This window comes from Protopterus annectens, chromosome 9.part0 (assembly GCF_019279795.1).
Source record: "Protopterus annectens isolate FY-2018-M chromosome 9.part0, PAN1.0, whole genome shotgun sequence".
Lineage (NCBI taxonomy): Eukaryota > Metazoa > Chordata > Ceratodontiformes > Protopteridae > Protopterus > Protopterus annectens.
This window is the reverse complement of record NC_056743.1, coordinates 264,940,842-264,962,788: the sequence shown is the minus strand read 5'-3', so window position 1 is coordinate 264,962,788 and position 21,947 is coordinate 264,940,842. Positions and strand designations below refer to the sequence as shown.

Below are 21,947 nucleotides of genomic sequence, written 5' to 3'. Positions count from 1 at the left end.
GAACACATACATTCTCAAGCACACTCTGGCATGCCTTGCCAGAGTTTCCTCCTGTGACACTGACCACACCAATCACATGCACATTGCTTGCAAGGCTCCTCCACTATTCTTGCCTAATTCTACTTTCCCCCCTAATTTGGCACTATTTGTTTCTATGCTCTCCTTTTCCCAGAGAACTAGCATGATGCACACCCTGAAACACATCTCAGAAGCTGCAGGTCAAGTCAGGGCAGTAACTAGGATGAGGCAAAGGGAAGGACACAAATTATTGTAGAGTAGTATCAGCTGGTGCTGATGGTGTGGAAGTGCTGTATCTGTATTAGGTATGAAGTCAGAAGAATATCATGGATTCATAAATGCATGCCATGTATGTTGATACTGCATTTACAGTTATGTCTGAAGGACTGAAATGATCTTTGTAGCAAGCTGCTTACTACAGTTTTACAGTTTCTGAGCAAAATGTTATATTTTTTTGGTCTTCAACTTAGATATGCCATTTATCTGAATTTTCTCTTTTCTCTGAGGTATGGCAATTTCAGAGTTGGTATATATATATATATATATATATATATATATATATATATATATATATATATATATGTTTAAAGGATGTGGGAGGGGGTCATGCCCCCCTTATCTGGAGTGCAGGGGGGTTAATAAGTTTAAAGATGAAGTGTGATTTTTGAAATTCGCTCTTCTCCTGAGTTTTCAGTCTTTTTTTTCCCTTGTCAGTATTTCAATAGAGAGCCCTGAAAAACGGCTGTATCTTGGAGAAAAGTCAGTTATCTTATGTACTACATCCTTGATCTTCGAACAAAACTGAAAAATCTCACACATTTGTGAGTTGAATTTAAGCATGTCAACCAAAGAAACATTAACTGCAGTTTCATATCTGCTGATATGCTGGAATACTTAATTAGCTATGCATAAAAGTATTTGAGTACAGTTATGGATGATGACAGTAGAGACAAAAACTAAATCTTGACAGGTTGTTTGTCAGATATTACACTCATCTTACTGCCTCACATACCTCTCAGCTGTCCTTAATTTTGACCCACCTGTTAGCTCTGTCCCTCTTAATCCTTCCTAACACTTTAGCCTTTTGGAGGAGAGGTGGTAAATTACACCTAATAAATAACGACAAAAATTAAGAGTGACAGACTTATTTACTTCAGAAAATGTACATTAATTCACATTCTCTAATTCTGTTAATGCCTCAAGTTAATAAAACTAATATTTTAAGTGTCCTCACTAACACTCTTCAAGAGAAACATTGACGAGTGGATGGGAAACAGAAAATTTACCCTGGGGATCAATGCAGTGGCTCTAATGGGAACTAATGGCTCTGCTGGACAGAGACACAGTGAACTAATCTAAGGGGGCGGCAAAAGCCAACACATTCTGTCTAAGCTTATAGATGTCCTCGGGCAGATAACCTAGTACTTACCTGTCCCTGTTTTTTTTTTTTTTTTTGATTTGTCCCTGATTCGTTGAGAGCTCTGCCGCCTCATTTAACTGCATATCTCAGAGAATTTTTTTACTTACATGAAAGTTTCTTATGTTTGTGCCTATACAGAAACATGAAGGCAGTAAGACAATTATATAAAGGCAGCTCTATTTGAAAGTGTTTTGTATTTAAATTATTGTTATGTTTATTATTATTTTCTTGTTGTTATAAGATGTTTAGTTGTTACTGGAACATTTAGTCAACAAGAAGGCATTTTAGATCATTTGCTGCTGCTAAGTGCAACTGAAAGCATTCTGTGAGAGGCAAGATGCTCTCTCTTTCAATCTTTTTTTTTTTTTTTGCCAAACTGTTAAATTTAACAGCTTGGCAATTAAATAATTACTTCACAAGTGTTTACTCACATTAATCCATTCTTAATTATACTGGTCACGTGTGATGTACACTTCTCATGACTAGTTTACACTTCTGTATTCATAAGTTTTTTAAATGTTAATTAATTAATTAAAAAGTGGCTTGAATGAAGTTTTATTTTTTTATGCAAAAGGATGCATTCAAACACTCTTTGTGTAAAAATAATGCTTTAAACATGGCCTTTAAAATAGAAGACATTCTATGAACCTGATCATGATGTGTTTGTATCTTGCCTGTAGACATGGGGTTGTTTTTAGGACTATCGCTCATTTTTCCTCCAAAGTTATAATTTGTTATGAGGACTGTGCATTTTTCCACTTCTTTGGAAACCTACTATTTTCATGCACTCATGACAGATTTACTTCTTTAATAGACAGCCCTTTAGTCCCTTTTGGATCAGTCTTTTCAAGGCAGGCAATTTAAGAAGAGTTTTTGCAGCAGCTAGTAGTGGGATGGATGTCAGGAACAGTGTTTTTTTTTTTGTCACAGGAGTAAATAACTGCTTGGGCTTCCCTGTTCTTTTGAATCAGAGGACACCTTTTCCCTTTCTTCTCCCCCAGTGATAAAGGTAAAAGTGATTTTAGGAAGAACTTTCATGTCTTCAGTACAAAAAACAGGTATTTGTTTAGTTATATCACTTGTGAGAATGCTGTGTCAGATAAAGGCAGCATTGTCAGCCAAGACTCAATTTTCTGACAATATTCTAGTCAGTCCATCTTTTTTTATTTACCTTTTTGACAGGGTCACTTTTCATTTTATGGAAAAGGATTCTAAATTATTTATTTTTCTGTGCTACAGAAAGGAGGATTTTGTAGACCAGCCCCGGATCTCTCCAGTCTCAACAAGCATGTTTGAGAATGAAAGTTCAGGAGGGAAAAACTTCAGTCCTTGTCATGCTTCCTTCTCTTGCCTTTGATAACATATTGTAAATTTCAACCGCCACAAGGGTTTGCTTAGTTTTCCAGTGCGAAAAAGACATTTCCATTTTGAAGTTCTTCCCACTAGTAAGGTAGTAGTGTACAACATTTTTATGCAACACTCAGGATGCAGGGCATTTGCATTTCTTCATTCTAGATCACTGACAGACAGCTGCTCAGTCACAGTTCAGTTACTAAGTCACTCACAATTTTGTCACCTTCCTTCATCTCCATGAGATGAGACTTTATACATTGTGGCTATGTCTGTAGAAAGCATTTCTTGAAATTATATAATCCATTCAGGTAAGGATTTATTTCTGTAGTCAAGCAGCATGTGATAGTGCCTTGGTTTTAATTACACTGTCTTAGTTGATGGACAGATTTTTCTCTGTATCCTGGGTCTCATGTCTACAAACGTCATGTTGATTTTTTTGTACAGCTGAATATGAGGAAGTGGCAGCTTTATATTTGATGTTGGTGTTGTCAGCCTAATGACCACTCTTTTATTTACAGCTTCGCTCTTTATCCATATTCACCATGGAAATTCAGTGGTGTGTGTCAATTCACCAGTTGAATGTTGATAGGCCCTACCTAACCTACATCTTGATAACAAGTAAGGGCATACATCTGGAGTCATTGACAGCTGATAGGCCTTGGCCCACTTTGCAGATCTCACTTCACATAAACAAGAATAATGAATAGTTTCGGAAGTCTGGGGTGGGGGTCCAGGTTGCTCTTGACAAGACTTTGATCCGAGAACCTGATTTACCATTTTTCCTCTCACTTACAAACTTCTATTAGAGGCAATAAGAAAAACATTTGGGTCACTTTTATTTGACACATGCTAGTTATGATATCCACAATTATCCTTTCTGACAGAAAGCCAGACCTGGTTCCCATGTTGCCTTTTAGGGAGACTCTGCTTCTACACAACATGACAGTGTACTGCACCCTTTCTTTTGTAATCTTTGCCTAAAAAGTGTGTCTGTTTTTGTCATTTAGTGCAAATTATTGTTTTCATCTGACAACTCCCCCTGGGAAGGTCTTATTTTTCTTCAAGGAAGAACTATTATGTCTAGTGCAGGTAAAATATCTCCTTCTCTTAAAATGTACCTATCTGACCTTCTCAATGGACGAATTCAGGCTTTCTATTCAGACTCAGTGTTCTGCACTGTCAGTGTGTCAATCTTAAGGCCATTCCCTGTGACCTACAGTTAAGATTTCTTTGGAAGTTTTTTACCTCCCAAGCCTTCTACTAAGAAAAGTTTCCTCTCAAAGGTTTTGCATTTTATAACACAACAGCTGAATGTCTCCCTTTGGGCCCGCATTTTTCACTCCCTCTGTCAGCTTGCCTTGGATTACACCCAAAATGCAAACCTTGTTGTATTTTCATCCATTCTGTTATTCCTAGAAAGGTAGGTTGGTCTTGTATATAACCTTCATGCATGCAGTGATGTCTGACATTGCCTATTCCTCAAAATATTCATCTATCATCCTCTTATCCTCAAACTCAAAAGCAAGTAGAAAGATTCTTGCACTTGATGACTGAAAGAAGTTGTCTGCATGCCTCTTTATATAGATCACAGAATGTAAGGATTTCTGATCACCTTTTTATTATGGGTGACCAGATTAAGTTAGGGACTTGTGGATAGACAGACCCCTTTCAAGTGGCTTGATAACTGTAGTGAATTTTGGTATGCTTCTACCATTAAGTCTGTTTAGAGCACTGCTAGTGTCCACTTTTCCAGGGGCAGTGGCTTTAGTTGCTTTCTTTGGTTGGGTATCAACCCGTACTCCAGTTTCCTACTTATCTGTGCACACATTCACCAAACACTTGGATTATCAGTCTAGGTTAATGGTGTTTTGTGACTGCAGTTCTTCAAGGAAGGCTATGTAAGGTCTCCTTCACGTAGTGTAACTGCATAATATGTCATTCTTTAAATGTGTTAAAACAGAAGAAACAGAAGGAATAAAAGTATACAGTGCACTTCTATAAGAACTAATCTAACTTATTACTTAATTTCTCTCCATCAGCAATCTTGTGTCACTCCTGCTGTTCATCAGTTTTAGGGCTGTTGTCTAATTAGAGATGTTTCAATTAGTATTGTTAAGTGGGATTGCCAGGTTAGGTGGTTCTATATGATCTCACCTTACTGCTTGTTACATCAGATTAATTGCATAAATAAAGTGTGACATTAGCAATGTTTGATGATAGCAGCCTCATATGTATCGTGTGCATATTGAAAGCTGTTTGACAGAACAGTGTAACTACTACAATACTTACATAAGATAGAGAAAAAAAACATGTCTTTATAAGTAATTATTATAAAATTTCTCACATATAAATGGCTTGTGTGCAGTTACTGACTGCTGATGGTGCTTTGCATGTCATCAATACTGATTCATACTAGCAAGCATTGTACAGTTAATTAAGAAAGCAGCATATACTATCTAGCAGAGTAATCTTCTCTGCTGCTGCTTTTAGTAGGGGTTGTGGTAGAAACTGACCTTTATATGCAGCAAGCATTTTATGCCCCACTATTGGTGAGAGTGCTCTTTCTGTTATGCATATTTTTTGGTCTTTGGGGCTTCAGTTTATTTGTAAGCCACATTCCTTAGGACATTGCTAGCAACTTAATTCAATTAATGGATGTCAGATGAAAGTGACATCAACTGCTTTGAAAAGTCTGAAACAAGACAGTAATACTTTTGAAGAAATGTTTGTTCTTTCAAGAAATTTGGTTAATGATTCAGAGGCTTGAGATGATATATCATATCATTTTAAAATAAATTATCAAGAGAAATGAAGTCATTGTGGATGCACAAATTAAAAGACATAACCAAGGGATACCAAAAAGAAAGGTGTCTCTAGTAAATGAATTTTCATAAGCAGCTTAGACATAAGAAAAAACATTTACAAAAGACTAACTAAGCATTATTGCTGGAGGATAAGAAAGTATATGGTTTATGCTTGCAACAGAAAAGTTATGGACACAAAGCCATATATGTATTGTCATATAGGCTCTTCTCTCACACAGCTGTACTTTGTGTTGCTCACTGAAGTACAACAATAAATGGTGCTGAAATAATAATTACTAACAGATAATCTGTGAAAACTACATAGTATGAATCTGAATATTACAAATCTAGTTAACTGAAATAGTAAATTATTTACCTTGTACTGATGGCAACAAAGATCGCCCCACTGCTAAAACTGCTGATCTAGTCATGTGGTCTTCTGCAAAACAGAAAAAAATGTTATTTTAAGGGATACTTCTCTGTTGAATTTTAGTCCATTATACAGACATTTCACACTGCAATAGCCTTTTCATGAAAAAAACTAAAAATGCACAAAACTTTTCATACTTTCTGTACAATGGCATATGCTTCACACCTGCTCATGACTTTTAGTAATATTCCTGACTTTCTTTTTATCCTTGCAGTGGCAGCTGATGTTCCACTGGATCCTGGTGTCCCACTCTGATCTCTAAAGCTATCTTTTATGACTGAAATGCCTGACCCTTTGAACAACTCTGCTAGAAATACTCTATTACAACAGCTGACAGAATACAAAGGATTACTTCAGATAAAACCACTTAAGCTAGCAGCATTTAAATACATATCTGCATGTTAAAATCACTTAATTGAGGTTAGTTGGTTAATCTGGACTAATCCTTTGTACTCTGTGTCTTGTTATTCTGTTACCCTCTGGGTCACAGATGGAATACCTGACCTGACTCAAACTTTCCGGCTTACCTATTATAACATGCATTATCCATTGCAACAGGTGGGTGGAGAGAATTTCAGGACTTTCAGTTATATGGCCATCTAGGCTTTCTGTGGGGATTTTCTATTATTTTGATTTACACTTTTTCCCCAGGATATTTAACGACAACAAATTGGTCTACTGCGGATTATCCTCCTGTTTCTTTGCACTTTTCCTCCTGAACAGATACCCAAGTACCCAGTGGGCTGATTTTGATGTCCCTGATTTTGCATCAGACTTTTTCTGAAGCCCTCTTAGAATTTTCAACTTATTGACAGAAAAATGAATATTACAGTCAGCAAGCAATCTTGTACATTATAGATAAGACTTTTTGTTCTTCAGAAAATGCATATGAATATATATCTGCATGCTTTACTTGGTCTATTTGAAAAGATTGAATGGACAAATTGCCAAAACCCATATGGTTGAGACCATATGGTTAACAATTCAGTCCATTAACAAAAAATTCAAACCCAAACCTGCATACAACAAAAGAAATGCTTTTGCATGGGGGCAAACCATCTACACCCCTTGCTAATTATACATACTAACTCCGAGGTTGCACTACAGTGGGGAAAAGGACTAATTTCTTGATCCCTACTGTTATAGCCGGCCTTAGGCATAGGCCAACTAGGCGGCTGCCTAGGGCGCCGCTTTAGTAGGGGCACTTTTCCAGTATTTATTTGGTGTAGGTAGACAAGGATGGGGGCACTGAGTGGTGTGGTGGGGGTGCCGTGGTGCCCTTTACTGTAACATGATCTCAGTCAGAACAGTTTAATGGACTGAATTGCTGACCATATAGGGTTCGACAATTTCTCCGTTCAATCTTTTCATATATAACCATTTTACCAGCTACACCTGATTTGAAATCTTTGTCCAAGATTTTATACTATATGTGATTTTTGAACAAAGGTTCTGAAAATATTTCCAGCCTTGATCTGTACCACAGGGTAAAGTTGAATGTAATAAGTATGGGCAGCTTAAGGTTGTGCTGAGGATTCATAACATTAACCTTTTCTCCATACTGCAACAATGAAATGATACTATTTCTGATTAATAAAACAAGGTTATTTGGCTGATCCTAATAGAATTTACAAAAAGAAATCTGGAGTCAAGATTGAAGCCTCCCATATAACTATTTTCATTTTGCATTTCAGGGAAGGAACACCCAAGGAGCCAGGGCCCAGGTTCACCATTCTATCTAAAAAAGTGACTGACAAGTAATAGAGCTTTAATATTGCGATATAAAATAAAATGTTTCAAGTGAAAACCACTAAAAACATTAGCCCTAACTTCTTGCAACAAACTATGACAGAAAAGTTAAACTTTTTCTCACAAAAAAATTAAAGATAGTCCCTAATGATGCATTTATCTACTCAACTTTTGAGAAGTACTAGACAGCAATCAAAATCCAACTAATTTTTTTTAGAATGTCCAGATTTTTGCCTTTTTCTGATTTGCTCTTTATAAAATTTGTGCTTTTTTCTGACAAATCATTCAGGATTAAAGTCAATAAATGACAGATGGTCGAGTTTTAGACTTCATACCCTTCAGGGAATGCATGCTAATGCAAAGTCTGTTATTCTATCAACTTTCTAAGTTTATAAGAGAAATATTAAAAATTGTCCACAACTTTGGACCTTTGTATCCCCATTACTTTTTTCTTTGCCCAACATTCTTGCTCTAAGAGGTTGACAGTATGTAGCAGACAGCAAGACTTGCCTGGTACTTCAGCAGCAAGAATGTTCTGAGATTTTGCCACCCTAACCACTGTTTTTATAATGCTCTCCTTGAGGGTGTGTGGGAGGTGCCTAAAGCTTTGGAAGCCATTTGGTCATTTAATCCTTGGCATGATATGTCCAATGCAGCTTTGGCTACTGCAACACCGATCTCATGATGAATATCATGAGTATACTACATGACAGAAACCGATATTTGATTCTACGCAATGTCTCTAGCAAACAGCACAGAGCATTTATCTTATGTAACAGCATTGTGGCAAGCTTCTGCCATTACGGGGATATAAAGCCACCTTCCAGTGTTAATATTATCTATGCTACCTCCACAAAAAGACCAATCATCAGTGCATCCCCCCCACCCCCCAGGGTTCTGTGCTGGAGTCTCTCTTGTTTTGCATCTGTTTCTCTGAAGCAAAAACCAATACCAAAGGGTTCTGGCTGACTAAGTTTGTATATGACAGCGTGCTAAGAGCAGTCATTGAATCCCTGATGACTTAACCATATTGCAGGAAGGTTTGACCCAAATAAATAACTGGTGCCAAAATCATGCACTGAAACTAAATCCCAAAAAAATGCATTAACATATCCTTTGGGAAGTCATCTGCCCTGGGGAATTACCACACTGTCAATGACTCCCATAAGAGTTGAGCCAATTATTTAGGATTTGGGAACTTATGTGGACAGTGACCTAACTTTCAACCAACATATGTCCATTGTCATAAAAAAGTCCTGTTATAATGCACAGCTTATAAACAAAGGGATTGTGTCTAGAAATCCAAGGAATGTCACTGATCTCTTTTACCCAGCCCTCATTAGGCCAGACATTGAGTATAATGCCCCATTTGGCATGCAAAAACTGGAATTCTCACAGATATATCTTACTAAAAGGATACAAGGCCTAAACAATATGTCTTGCATGAACCAACTAAAACCCCCGTCAGCATATGTGGTATCCTGCAGACTACTGAGAGGTAACCTGTGTCTGGTATACAAGGCATCCCTCAACCCAGTACTGATGGATTTACTGAACATCAGCAAGTCAAATGGCATCAGAAATACTTGGTCTAGGGATATAAACCTCTTCTGCGGCATCAACATAACAGTTTTGTGGGATAGGTATATATCTCAGAGGCTACAGCTGCTCTAGAACAGACTCCTAATCAACATAAAACAAAGCTCATACCTGTCGATATTCAAATGCAACTTCGATCGATGGATGGGAAATAGAAAATTTACTCTGGGGCTTCCCCCATACTACAGATGGACAGATACAGCTCTTAAATGTTTTATCTCATGCATGGGTCCCCTTAAATTATCTACAGCATGATCCTATTTATTCTCACTAGGGGTAATACATAACTATTGACCATGGAATGGGAAAAGCCAATCTAACATCAAATGGGATAGGCTAATTCAAGCACCAAAAAAGAAACTGGCTAAGCTTAAAATGGTCTACAAAAGACAGGCAGCCAGCCAGGTACTTAACTATGAATCTATGAACAAAAAAATGTACAAATGAGTTTCATGCTAGAAAGACTGTATTACTTTGATTAGAATGTCTTTTGTCTGCAGTGGGTAAAAGACAAGTTTTTTTTGTTACAGGTCATAACTGATATGATCACAAGAGAAGAGATTAAAACTATATTAGTATAATATTTTACAACAGCTATTGATTTAAAGAAGACTGTGGTATTGGTAGGAATGTGGCTTAGGGACAGAACTGCATGGTGGAATTTAATTTTCTAAAGAAAAAGATACACAGAGACTACATATTTTTCAAAAATCCATATTAATCATAGGAATTCAGTATGGGCTAAAAGAATGGATTATTAAAAAAAGGAGAAATATTTGTTGCCTCCCTTACCCATTCTTCTTCAGGGATCTATTACCTGGTACCCAGTCAACCCATTTAATCCCCCCAGAGTAGGAGATCCAGACCAATTGTTACCCAGCCAAAGCAAGAACTGTATTATTCCAAATAAACCTCCCCTCATTTTTTCTTCACTAATAGACTACTTGACAAAACATACCACATATAAGACTCCACAAAGTAGTTACTTGCATGATGACACCACTAGAAACTAGAACACTTCAAGCAACTGTCATTTGGATAACCACTGCAACTCTTTTAAAATACTGGGGGAACATATCACACTAATAAATGGTATAGGAACATGTTCTAAAAATTAAGGTGTTCCAGGACAGCACAATGCAGCAGCTGATACTGCTGTTAGTGATGCTGTGAATATGGAAGAATACAGACTGCCATTTACAAAGGACCATACCTCTTAACCTCTTAGAGCAAGAAATCTGTACAAATCCATAAAGAAAAGTGGGGCAAAGGCCCAAAAAGAGGGACAATTGTTAAATATGCACTAACAAACTTTGAAAGGGGATAAAATAACAGGTTTTGCATTAGCATGGATTTTCTGAAGGGTATGAAGTCTGAAACTCAAAAGTCTGCCATTATATTCTAACTTCAGTCTCTAATGATTTGCCAGTAACTTGGCAGAAAACCAGCAATTTTATGAAAAAGTACCCAAAATATGAGGCAAACATCTAGATATTCTGCAAAAATCTGTACAATTGAGAGGTATGCAAAGGACAGCACTGAATGCTATAGCCTAAGCTTGCAATGGGGCATGGATAAAATCCCAAGCATCAATACATGACAGCCATCTGGCAAGTGAATCTTATTTCCTGAAAAATATGTTGTGGGCAATGATAAATTATCAGTCTCCCACAGGGTGAGAGGGGTGAAACACCTGATACAATGACAAAATAAATTAATTGGTTTAAGGAAGTTAAGCATAGTGTTCACCTAGATGGGAGCTAAAATAAATAGTGTGGTTATATAAGATACTGAGCATAATATGAAACCGTTTTACAGATACACAAGATGTGGAAGGAGTAAAGACATACAAACAGATAAACTGTGTGTAGATTCTAAAATTTAATCTCAGACACAGCGGATTATAGACATATTTACAAAATCTTATGCAAAGCAGTCTAGCTCCACAAAGTGGGTGATAAATAGTGATATCCAGGTAAGCTCAGATAATGGAATCAGACTAGATTATACTGAAAAAGAAGTATGCAAACTGGATCCAAACAAAGAACTGGAGGAGATGGACTAAGTAATAATGACCTGAGAACACTTCAGCAAGAATTTATAGTAATTATTTACTAAGTCATACAAATATGGGGAGATTCCTCAAGATTGGAGACATGTGCTTATTAAACTTGTCTTTAAGGGAAAGGGTTGTAGGCCAAACTCAGACACATACAGACCCTTAACTCTACATTCATGTTGTAGAAAAAATGGGGAAGGTAATATTGGATAAGTTATTGTCAGAACTGGAAATAACGGGACTTGAAACCATATAACAGTTTGCATATGTTGAAAATAGATCTATTACCACCTGTAACATGAGGTTCTATAACAATATAATAACAGACATGAATGAAAATGTGTTACTGTGATGGGATATATACAGATTTAACTTCAGCAGTTGACAGGGTCTTACATAAAACACTGATCAATAAACTACAACAACTAGGTATTGATTTACTCTTGATAAGATGGATAGCTGCATGGCTTACCCATAGGACATGGCAAGTATCATACAGCAATTCGACAGGTGAAATTTTTGGTTTACAGTCAGGGTATCCTGCAAGCCTCTGTCCTAGGTCATTACTTGTTTAGACTGCATCTTTCAGACCTATCTTTTTCATCTGAAGCATTCTACAGTCTGTATGCAATTGACCTGAAATTGGGTAAACTGATTACATGTGTTACAGATAAAGCACATCTGCAAAAGAACTTGACTAAACTGACCATTTGGGCACAAGGGAATAATATGGTAATAAATAGATCAAAAACTAAGAATATGAGATTTGGGAGACAAACTGAAAGGTGAACATTTAATACAGCACACATTGATTGAAACTGTAGATTTATTTAAGGACTTATGCATATGGATAGATCCAGCTTTGAGTTTTTCTAATCATATCAACCAATTGATCAATGATAGCTATAGAACTATAGATTGTAAAAAAGATTTATAAAGTCTAGGAAATCAGAAATGATGAAGTCATTGTTTGTTAATTACAGTAGACCCAAACATGAGCATGGAATAATAATATGGAAACCTTATAAGAAAACAAGCATGAATAAACTTGAAATAGTACAGCAGAAATATACCAAGAGCATCCTTGATGTGAAAATTTAAGTTATTATGAAAGACTAAAATATCTGAACTTATACAGTGTCTCTTATAGATACTTAAGAGGAGATCTTATTCAGGGATTTAGGGCATTTAGAGACAACTATTTCTGGGAATGTTTGGGGCAATTAAATAGTAGTAGAGAATCATCAGACAACCTATGTAGAAGATTTTATAGGAATGAGAAGTGTACTAATTGGTTCTGTGAGAAAGCAGCTAATGCATGGAACAGACTGTAAGATTATGCTCAACAAGGTTTTAAGGTTGAAAGTAACTTTGCTACAAATATGCAACATAAATAAGGAATAAAATAAAGCTTGCTTAAATGTAGAAACAGAGTTTAGTAATATGTGATTAGCATCCATATTAAATGACTGTGGCTTAAAAAATAAGGAACTTGCTTATTAGTGTATTACACACACATCAAGAAAGCTGACTTTTTACAGACATGACAAGAATGTAATTTGCTTTCTTTAAAGAACTGACAACAGGACATGTTTTTCTAAGAAAGTTTAAGAATATGCTTTTCTAATCCACAAGGCATTTCCTTGAAGACAGTTTACTTATAAGCATTTGCACAAGAACAGATGTGTCAGCATTCGCGTCATCAAGGCAGTATTTTTCCACAACAAAGAGGGTGTGTGTTTAACTAAACATATATACAGTTTGTATTAAATCCAGTTATGTTAGGGGTACTGGTAGGGACACATTTGTCCTGAGGTAAATGTTGTATGTCTCACATCATCTGTACTATATGATAAGTAAAGAAGAACATTTTCTGAAGTTGTAACAGAAGTACGTGTGGTTTATTATAAAAGTTATTGGTTACTGCTCTTAAAGACAGGTGCTGCAAAGTATATTCTCTCATCAGTGTTTATCCTGCAAATTTCTGTATGCAACAGACTGTGAATGCAACTATAACTAGACTTTGATTTCAGCAGAATCCAGCCAGCAAGACTGAGTGTCTTAAGAAGACTTCAAATCCATCACAGTAAGCATCAGAGTAACAGCACAGTGCTTTGGCGCCTTAAATATTTCACAGACTACAAACCACATTAAATCAAGCACTAGCCTAGACATTTTTAAGAACAGCATGGACACTTATTATGGGAACAACTGTTTTGGTATACCGGCAGGCTAGAAGGGCATTAATGCCTATGTATGAAATATTTGTATGTATGTATATGACCTCTTGTTAATTTTACGAGCTGGAATTATTCATATGGTTTTATCCAGAAGGATAAAGTACTAAGTATGACCAAGAGGACAAATGATGTATCAGTGACCTAGGTGCTGAAAGAGTCACACAATGATAGTGTGATTAAGCAAATGATTCTGAAATGCCTATCCTGGGAGTGGAAGGCTAGCTGGCCCCTGACATTCTGACACCCAAAGGCTGGGTGGTGTTGCAAAGGCAGCACAAAAGACTGAAATCTTAACACTCATCAACATATACTGTAGCTAGTGACTGCACCTGAGCAGAACTGCCTGACAGGTAAGCCTGGCACTGCAAGCAAATTCAAGAATCAGACTTGCCAAGCTGCTGTGGGAATAATACAGGTTGGGAAAACGTAAAAAAACCCTGGCTACCTTGATTATAACTAAAAGGAAAGGGAAAGCTGATGAATAGCAGGTGTGGGGAAAAAAATAACTCCAATAACGGAGAGATGACAAATATGATGGAATTTAAATATGAGAGTAAGTTGAACTGGCTGATACAAAGAGGTTAAATAACTATAAACAACATTAAAATGCTTGTAGTGCATGCAGCATGGTGACCATGCTCTTATATTTAGAAAAAGACAAATCAGTTAAGGACAAGGGTGGCATGAGATCCAATCTTAACAAATGTTAAGCAGCCCACTGCTTAAGTTGTTAAGGTCAGGTCTAGTGCTAGACAATAAAATCTGCCAGTATTGACAAGCAAATGACAGCAGCAGAATAAAAGATTTGTTTCTACCTGCTATCCGTAAAAATAACATGCCCCTGACTTCTTGTTATAACCTTAGAGATTTGCCAGAATAACAGGATGTATGTTTGCTTGCATTTTCCAAAGGACATGAAGTCTGACAGTCAAATGTATGGCATTATTTATGAATTCAAATGTCACTTATTTGTCCAAAAAACATGGGAACAGGCTAAAATATGACCAAAACTGTCAGCATTCTGCAAAAATATGAACAGTTCAGAGGCATGGAAGGTGAGTGTAAACAAAAGGGAGTGTGTTACATGTCTTTCAGGCAGTGGTCACCAAGTGCTTTACTGCTATGACAGCTGACAAAACACTTGGTATTTTTTCCCTTTTTACTGTAACCAGTAGTACTGCTCCATGTACTACAAAGAATTGTGAGTGTGTTACCAATCCTAACTTACTTTTATGTGCTCTCAACATGGATACCAAGATTTTAATTTCTTGGCAAACATGTCTCAAACAAATAAGTCAGTTAGGAATGCCGACCCACTTTTATAGGGCATCACAATGACAAAGCATTCAGTTTTTCAAAACACTGAAATAATGGTGTAGGTAAATTAGATAAAAAATTGTCAGTTTTGTAAACATAAGAAAATTATTCCTATATGTGTTAGGAAACTGTTATGGAATTCACAGATCCTTTCTGTAATGAATTATTAATTAGCACTGCATGCTAACAAACAGTAACAGTATGAAAGCAACAAAAAGAAAGGCAAGAACTGTACGAATTCCACTTTAATAAAAAAATGTTAAGCGCTTTTCGTTTAATACATAGACTAAACTTCTTCAGACAAAATCAGTTCGGTACATCCATACTTAAATAGTCACACCCTTAACTAATTAATTACACATACTTGAACAAAAAGTTTGATATTATGTTTTACGATTTTAATGTTATACTCCTGTGACTTTATTTATTAACATCAATTAACGATTTATGATTGTGAATGAACCTATATTTATTTTATTTTTTATTTTACATTTGTTGACCGGGATAGTCTGACTGGATGCATGTCCATTTTCAGTGGAGGCCCGGGGAGAAAAGCTCCAAGGGTAAGCAGATACAGCATTACATAATACCAGCATTACATATTACAAACAGACTATTTACAGAGATTACACAAGTAAGCAAGTTAAACAAGTTCCACAGGTTACAGTTAATCCTGAGTGCAAGTCAGGATTAAATTAAATTACACAGTAAACTGGTTAGCAGATTTTTACACATTCTAGAGAGAGTTAGCCAGGCTTGATACATTGACATAGCCAGTTAAGTGACAAATGTTGTTTGAGTCTAGTTTTAAATTGACCTAAGGTGGAAAGTAAGGTAATATCAGCTGGAAGAAAGTTCCAGGATTTACTTACAGAGTTTGCAAAGAGAGACTCACCAGCTGTGCTATTAATTTTGCTAGTCTGAATTAATAGTTTGCTAGAGGATCGAAGCGGTCTAGGATTGTTATAGGGGGCGATAATACTTTTAAGTGCAGGAGTATTGTCCGGATTATAGAGGATTTTATAGGCCATAATCAATTGGTTATACTGGATTAGGCTGGGTAGTTCAAGCCACCCAAGCTGATTTAGATTGATGCAATGATGTGTCCTAAAAGGCAGCCCAGTGCAAACCTGGCAATGTGGTTGTAGCAAATTGAGAGTTTGTTAAGGACAGTCTTGTTTAAATTTGAGAGTAGAGGGGATGCATACAGAAGGGTTGAAAGAAGGTGAGAGCGAGCTATGGCAATTTTAGCTGGAGGGGTTAGGACGGCTCTTATTCTATAAAGTGACCCTAGATTTTATTGATGGTTTTGATAGTTTGGTTAACATATAGGTCAAATTTTAGATTATTGTCTATGATTACACCTAACAGTTTTGTAGAGGGGTCAGGGGAGATTATTGTGCCATCATTTGATTTTATGGTAAAGGTGAAAGTGGTAGACCTATGTGTTGGTGAAAATAACAGCATTTTAGTTTTTTTGGGATTTAGGATCAGACGATGTTCAGAAAGCCAGTTTTCTATCGTATTAAAGGTGGTCTGGGTAGTTGACCATAACTCTACTGGAGATGTGGCTGAGCAAATCAGAGTAGACTCATCAGCATATTGGATGCAGCTGACTTTTGAGATGACAGTATAAAGGTTGTTAGTGAAGATGGAAAACAGCAAGGGCCCTAGTATAGAGACGTGTGGTACTCCAAGGGTGTTAGGTAGAAGGTTAGAGAGTTTGTTCTGCCAGAGGACAGCCTGCTGTCGACCATTCTGGTAGGATTGAAACCATTGAAGGGCTCTAGTATCTAGACAGAATGTTTGCAGGGTGTGGATTAAAAGTTGGTGATCAACCATATAGAATGCCCTGGAAAGATCCAAGAAGAGGGCTGAGGATATATAATTATTGTTGCGATTATGGTTTATGGTGTTGGTAAAGGCTAGGAGGGCTGAAGTAGTGCTGTGATGAGGACAGAAGCCATGCTGAGTGTCTGCCATAAGGTGATTCTGGATTAGGTGGTGCATGAGTTGTCTATGAATACATTTTTCCATAATATTTGCAAGTGGAGAGAGAGTATAGCTATTGGCCTATAATTGGAGAATTCAGTAGAGCTGCCTCCTTTGTGAAGTGGGATTACATAGGATATTTTCCAGATGGTGGGAATTTTAGCTTCTTCTATGGTTCGATTAATTAGTATTGAGATGGGGTAAGCAATAGCATCAGGTGATTTTTGTAGGCACTCTGCAAGGAGTTGATCAGCAGAAAGTGTAGTGGGTTTTAATTTTTTGATCAAGGTATGGATAAGTGAAGTGGCGACTGGTTGGAAGCTGAACGCGAGTAGGTTTCTAGGGGTGCTACTTTCAGGACCAGGGGAGCTAGGAGGTAGTTGGCTAGCTAGGGCTTGAATTGTCTCAGTAAAGAATCGGTTAAAACTGTCAGAAACATCTTCAGGGGTTTTATCAATTGTAGCAGCAAGGATTATGGTTGAAGTTTGTCCAGGATGTAGTAGATTATTTAAACCTGTCCAAAACTTCTGAGGGTTATTTTGATTTACTGTCTGTAAATTACAGTAGTATTGTTTTTTGTCTTGTAAAATTGATTTTTTGGTTTCGTTCCTGGATTGCCTGTATTTAATGTGATCTTGAGGGTCTTTAAAAGAATGCCATAAAACCCATGCTTTGTTGCTAAGGGTAATTTTGAGTTTAGACTCTTTAGAAAGCCATGGCGCAGTTTTTGCCTTGGTTCTCTTTTAACGAACAGGTGCATGCAAATCAAGGATCTCAAGGAATTTGTTGTTAAAGTATGCTGCTGCTTCCTCTAAGGGGAGGTGTTTTAGAATAGACAAATTACATTAGTTTAGTTCTTGTTGGAATTTGGCAGGGTCAAAGTTTTTATTGTTTCTAACCTTTCTGAGTAAGGGTTGTTGGGAATTAATGGTTTTGTGCTTAATTACATATGTGAGAAGGTGATCGCTTAGGCCATCAAGGAGGATACCAGAGGTGTACAGCTGGGGGTGACTATTTATGAGTACCCAGTCAAGTATACTTTCTTTTTGGTTGGGTTTACCTATCCTGGTAGGGGTGGATACAATTTGTGTAAATGCACGCAGGTTAATATAGGTGGTTGGGGATTCTGAGGAACAGGTGCCCCAGTCTATGTTAAAGTCTCCAAGTAGTAGGGTTTCTTGGGGGTAGTGACATGATAGCCAGTGCAGGATATCTTCAAATGCAGATATACTGTTACCCGGGGGAATGTACATACAGATGATATTAATGCATTTATTTTTATTAAGTTGCAATTTGGTGGCAAGAATCTCTGCATTATTAATCTGAGGTGGTTGTATTACATCTATGGTGACATTCAACTCAGATTTATAGAGTACAGCTACCCCACCCCCCTTCCTCGAAGCAAGATCCAGCCTGTGTATGTTGTACCCAAGTGGTAACACTGCATTGTCTTTAGTGTTAGGTTTTAACCAGGTTTCAGATAAACAGAATCTCAGGGGAGTGGACATCCAGAAGTGCATGCAATTCATGTACCTTGTTATTAATGCTTCTAATATTGAGATGATAGGCTAGGAGAGAGTTAGTTGGCCTATTAATTGTAGGTTTGTAGCTTAGATTGCAAGTAGAGGGGGTATGTGTATCTGAAGTGAGTGTGCCAGGGTTGGGGTGAATATCACCACCAAGTATTAGGTTGAGTGATGAACTTCAGGAATTTGTTTATTAGTTTGTGGTAGTGCTTGGATCTAGAGCTAATGTGCCTGGGGTTGAGATGTTGATAGACTGAACAAGATGTTGGCTAAGATCTGGTACTGTAAGTATGGTTGAAGGTGGAAGGATTTACAGCTGGAGTGATAGTATGGCCTTTTGGGACCTGAAATCCTGTGAGAAACTGGTTTTCATATAAGGTAGGAGGTATGGTGCGAACAAGAGGTGTAGTAAAGAGGAGTATATCATTATCTGTGATTCAGCTAGTGAGTTAAGGAACTGTTTTACTTGGTGATGCAACACCAGAAGATAGAGTGGTGAGGTAAAGGTACTGGAAGGGAGATGGGAGAATGACAGATGAACGCTAATAGGTGCTATTAAAATGTAGGTAGATGAATGGGAGGTGGGTGGAATTATCCCAGATGAAAGCAGATAGGATCAAGAAAGTGGGGGAGTGCAAAATATATTATTGCTTAGGTCACTGTTTTTACTTACATTGTGAATTTGTGGATTAATTTAGGATGTTATTGGATAGTTTAACCTGCCAAATTGAATGATGAGCATTACAGTTTTCACCACCAGTTATTCACCAATCAACTTTTTATATTAAAGTTTTTTTATATTCATTTTTTATATTATTACAAATAGTTTAAATATCAATTTATAATACAAATGTTACATTAATATATGGCAAATATCAACGAATTAACTGATGTACAAGGTTAGGAACAATTTGATTTTATTATAGCTTTAAATATATATACATTTTTAACAATGCATTAGTTTTCAAGACTGGATTGTACCTTTAATTGTTCAAGTATGTGTAGTTAATTAGTTAAGGGTGTGACTATTTAAATATGGATGTACCAAATTGATTCTGTCTGAAGAAGTTTAGTCTATATATTAAAAGAAAAGTGCTTAACATTTTTTATTAAAGTGGAATTCGTACAGTGCTCGCCTTTCTTTTTGTTGCTTTCGCACGTTTGGTTTTCAATTCAGTAAACAATAACAGTATATAAGACCACCACTAGGATTGCAAGATTGTCCCTTCCACCCAGTCATTTATTTCCCCATGTTTCTGTATAAAATATGTCTGTTCTGCTAGGTGTATTTGCAGCCTGCAAAAATATTTTTCAGTGTAGGCAGTACATAAAACTGCCACTAGACTTGCAAGATTGTCCCTTAAACCCAGTCTCAAGAGTCATATTTTCCCCATTTTTCTGCATAAAATGATCTCTGTTCTGCTAGGTGGATTTGCAGCATGCAATAAATATTTTTTTCAGCGTAGCTGCTAAAACTATTTGTACCACTGAAATTGCAAACCACTGCTACTGCTGAAGAAAAATGGCACTTCATATGTTAATGTACTTCTGGCTTGTTAAAAGCTTTTTTAGTTTAATGCATATGGCTTTCTTGCCCATGAGCAGCTTGTCTTGGCTTTAATGTATGGCTTTCTTACCCATGAGCATCTTTTTTAAACTTTCTCTATTCCACTGTCCTTCTGAGCTACTCACATTATTTTAGCAAAACTGCTCACACTGCTGTTTAAACCTTCCCTTACCTCCACTTTCACTGATTGGTTTTCTTGGGCTAATATCTCCACCTGTGAGGGTTCTAACCCACTCCGTTCACCCTTGCTATGCTTGGGCACACTATGCTCCTCTACCCTACCCCTAATTACCATCCACCCCCTCATCTAAATTTAAACTACACATATCACCTCCCCTTCCTCATTCCTATCCCTTCTCTTCCTACTAGCCTGAACAATCCCTGCTACTACCTCATTATCCAATAGCATTCATAGAAATTCTTTACAATATTATCACCTTTCCTCCACACGTATTCTTCTTTACCTCCTCGCTTAATTTATTCTTCTCTGTTGTTCCAAGTTTACAATATATACTTATATGCTCCTTTTCCCCTTGTATGATATTCACTTCTTCCTCCTCGGCAAGTCTTTCCTCGTTATCATCCTTCCTTTCATAATAGTGACAGAAAACATACTAATACTTGCTTTAATTTAGAATCTTAACCTACCACACTGTGGTATATTATACATTTCTCAAACTACTATACTCTACTAAAATCTGAACCATTCCCCTTCTACATAATAAGGGACCACCCTGCCAGGCATCTCCAGCAAGTCATTTCTATTCTCATCCATTTTTCCCCCATCTTTCCTTTTACTTTAACATATTTTCCTCTTCATTCAACTATAATCTCCCCTTAACTACTCCCTACTCCTCTCTATTTACCTTGTTATCCTTTTGCCTCTTCACTTCTCTACTGCTCATTTTATGGCATTTTTCTACCTCCCATGGTACTATCACACGTTATGCATACTCACACACTATCAGCCACCCTACCTATACTCTGTCTAAACCATCCTTCATATCTATTTCATCAATTTTATTTCATGCCCAACCTATTCATCTTTTCAAATACAAAACATCTAAGCATTCAGTTAACTATGACATAACCTGAAATAAATTCATGTACTTTATTAAAAAAAAAAAAATAACTAACCCTAATAATTTTTTTCTGTAAAATTACTCTTTGCGGTGACATCCATCCCAAATCCATTCCACCATCCTCTGCTCCTAACTCTTATACAGCAACCACAAAATGTTTCCTTATTTCCTTAACTTTCATAGTATCTAAACAAAGTTACAGAGCTACAAGCATGGTTTCATAATACTCACCAGATATTACTGTCATTAACAAAACATGACTAAACCCCCATCTAAAAGATTTTGAAATTCTATAACTGGCTACAATATAATTCAATGTGACAGACTACACAAAAAGGGGTTGCAATTGTATATAACAACTGTTACGTTTTTCATCCCTCAAAACTAACATACCAACATTCCAAAATGTGGGGGGCTGGCATAATGGTTAAGGTGTGTACCTCAAACTCACAAGGTACAGGGTTAGATTCCTGGGAAGCATGGCTAGGCTTAAAAAAGGTTCTCTGGGGCCATTAGCTTAGTAATCACATATGAAATCACATATAAAAATGCAGAACTTCGTATCTCTCTTCTCGGTTTTAATAAACATAAGAAGCTTCCCTCTACATACCACCAGGGAATAATATTAGCTTATTAGAAGAAATTCTTTGCTGGATAACAAATATTACTACTAAAACCATTATCTTAGTCAATGTTAACATTTACTGGTTATCTGTGACATCTAACACTTCAACTACTATCTTAACTTGTAAGAGTTCAAACAGCTAATCTCTTATCCTGTTTGACTCAAC

At 36.8% G+C, this 21,947-nt stretch overlaps 1 protein-coding gene across 2 annotated transcripts in view; it reads right to left on the bottom strand.

Moving 5' to 3' along the window:
- Positions 1 to 21,947, bottom strand: part of LOC122811177 — a 3,180,768-nt gene that overhangs the window by 410,441 nt on the left and 2,748,380 nt on the right. For both annotated transcript variants that reach the window (XM_044082849.1, XM_044082848.1), the window contains exon 24: positions 5,972 to 6,034. In XM_044082849.1, coding sequence (XP_043938784.1) covers positions 5,972 to 6,034 — 63 coding nt within the window. The remainder of the gene's footprint in view (positions 1 to 5,971; positions 6,035 to 21,947) is intronic.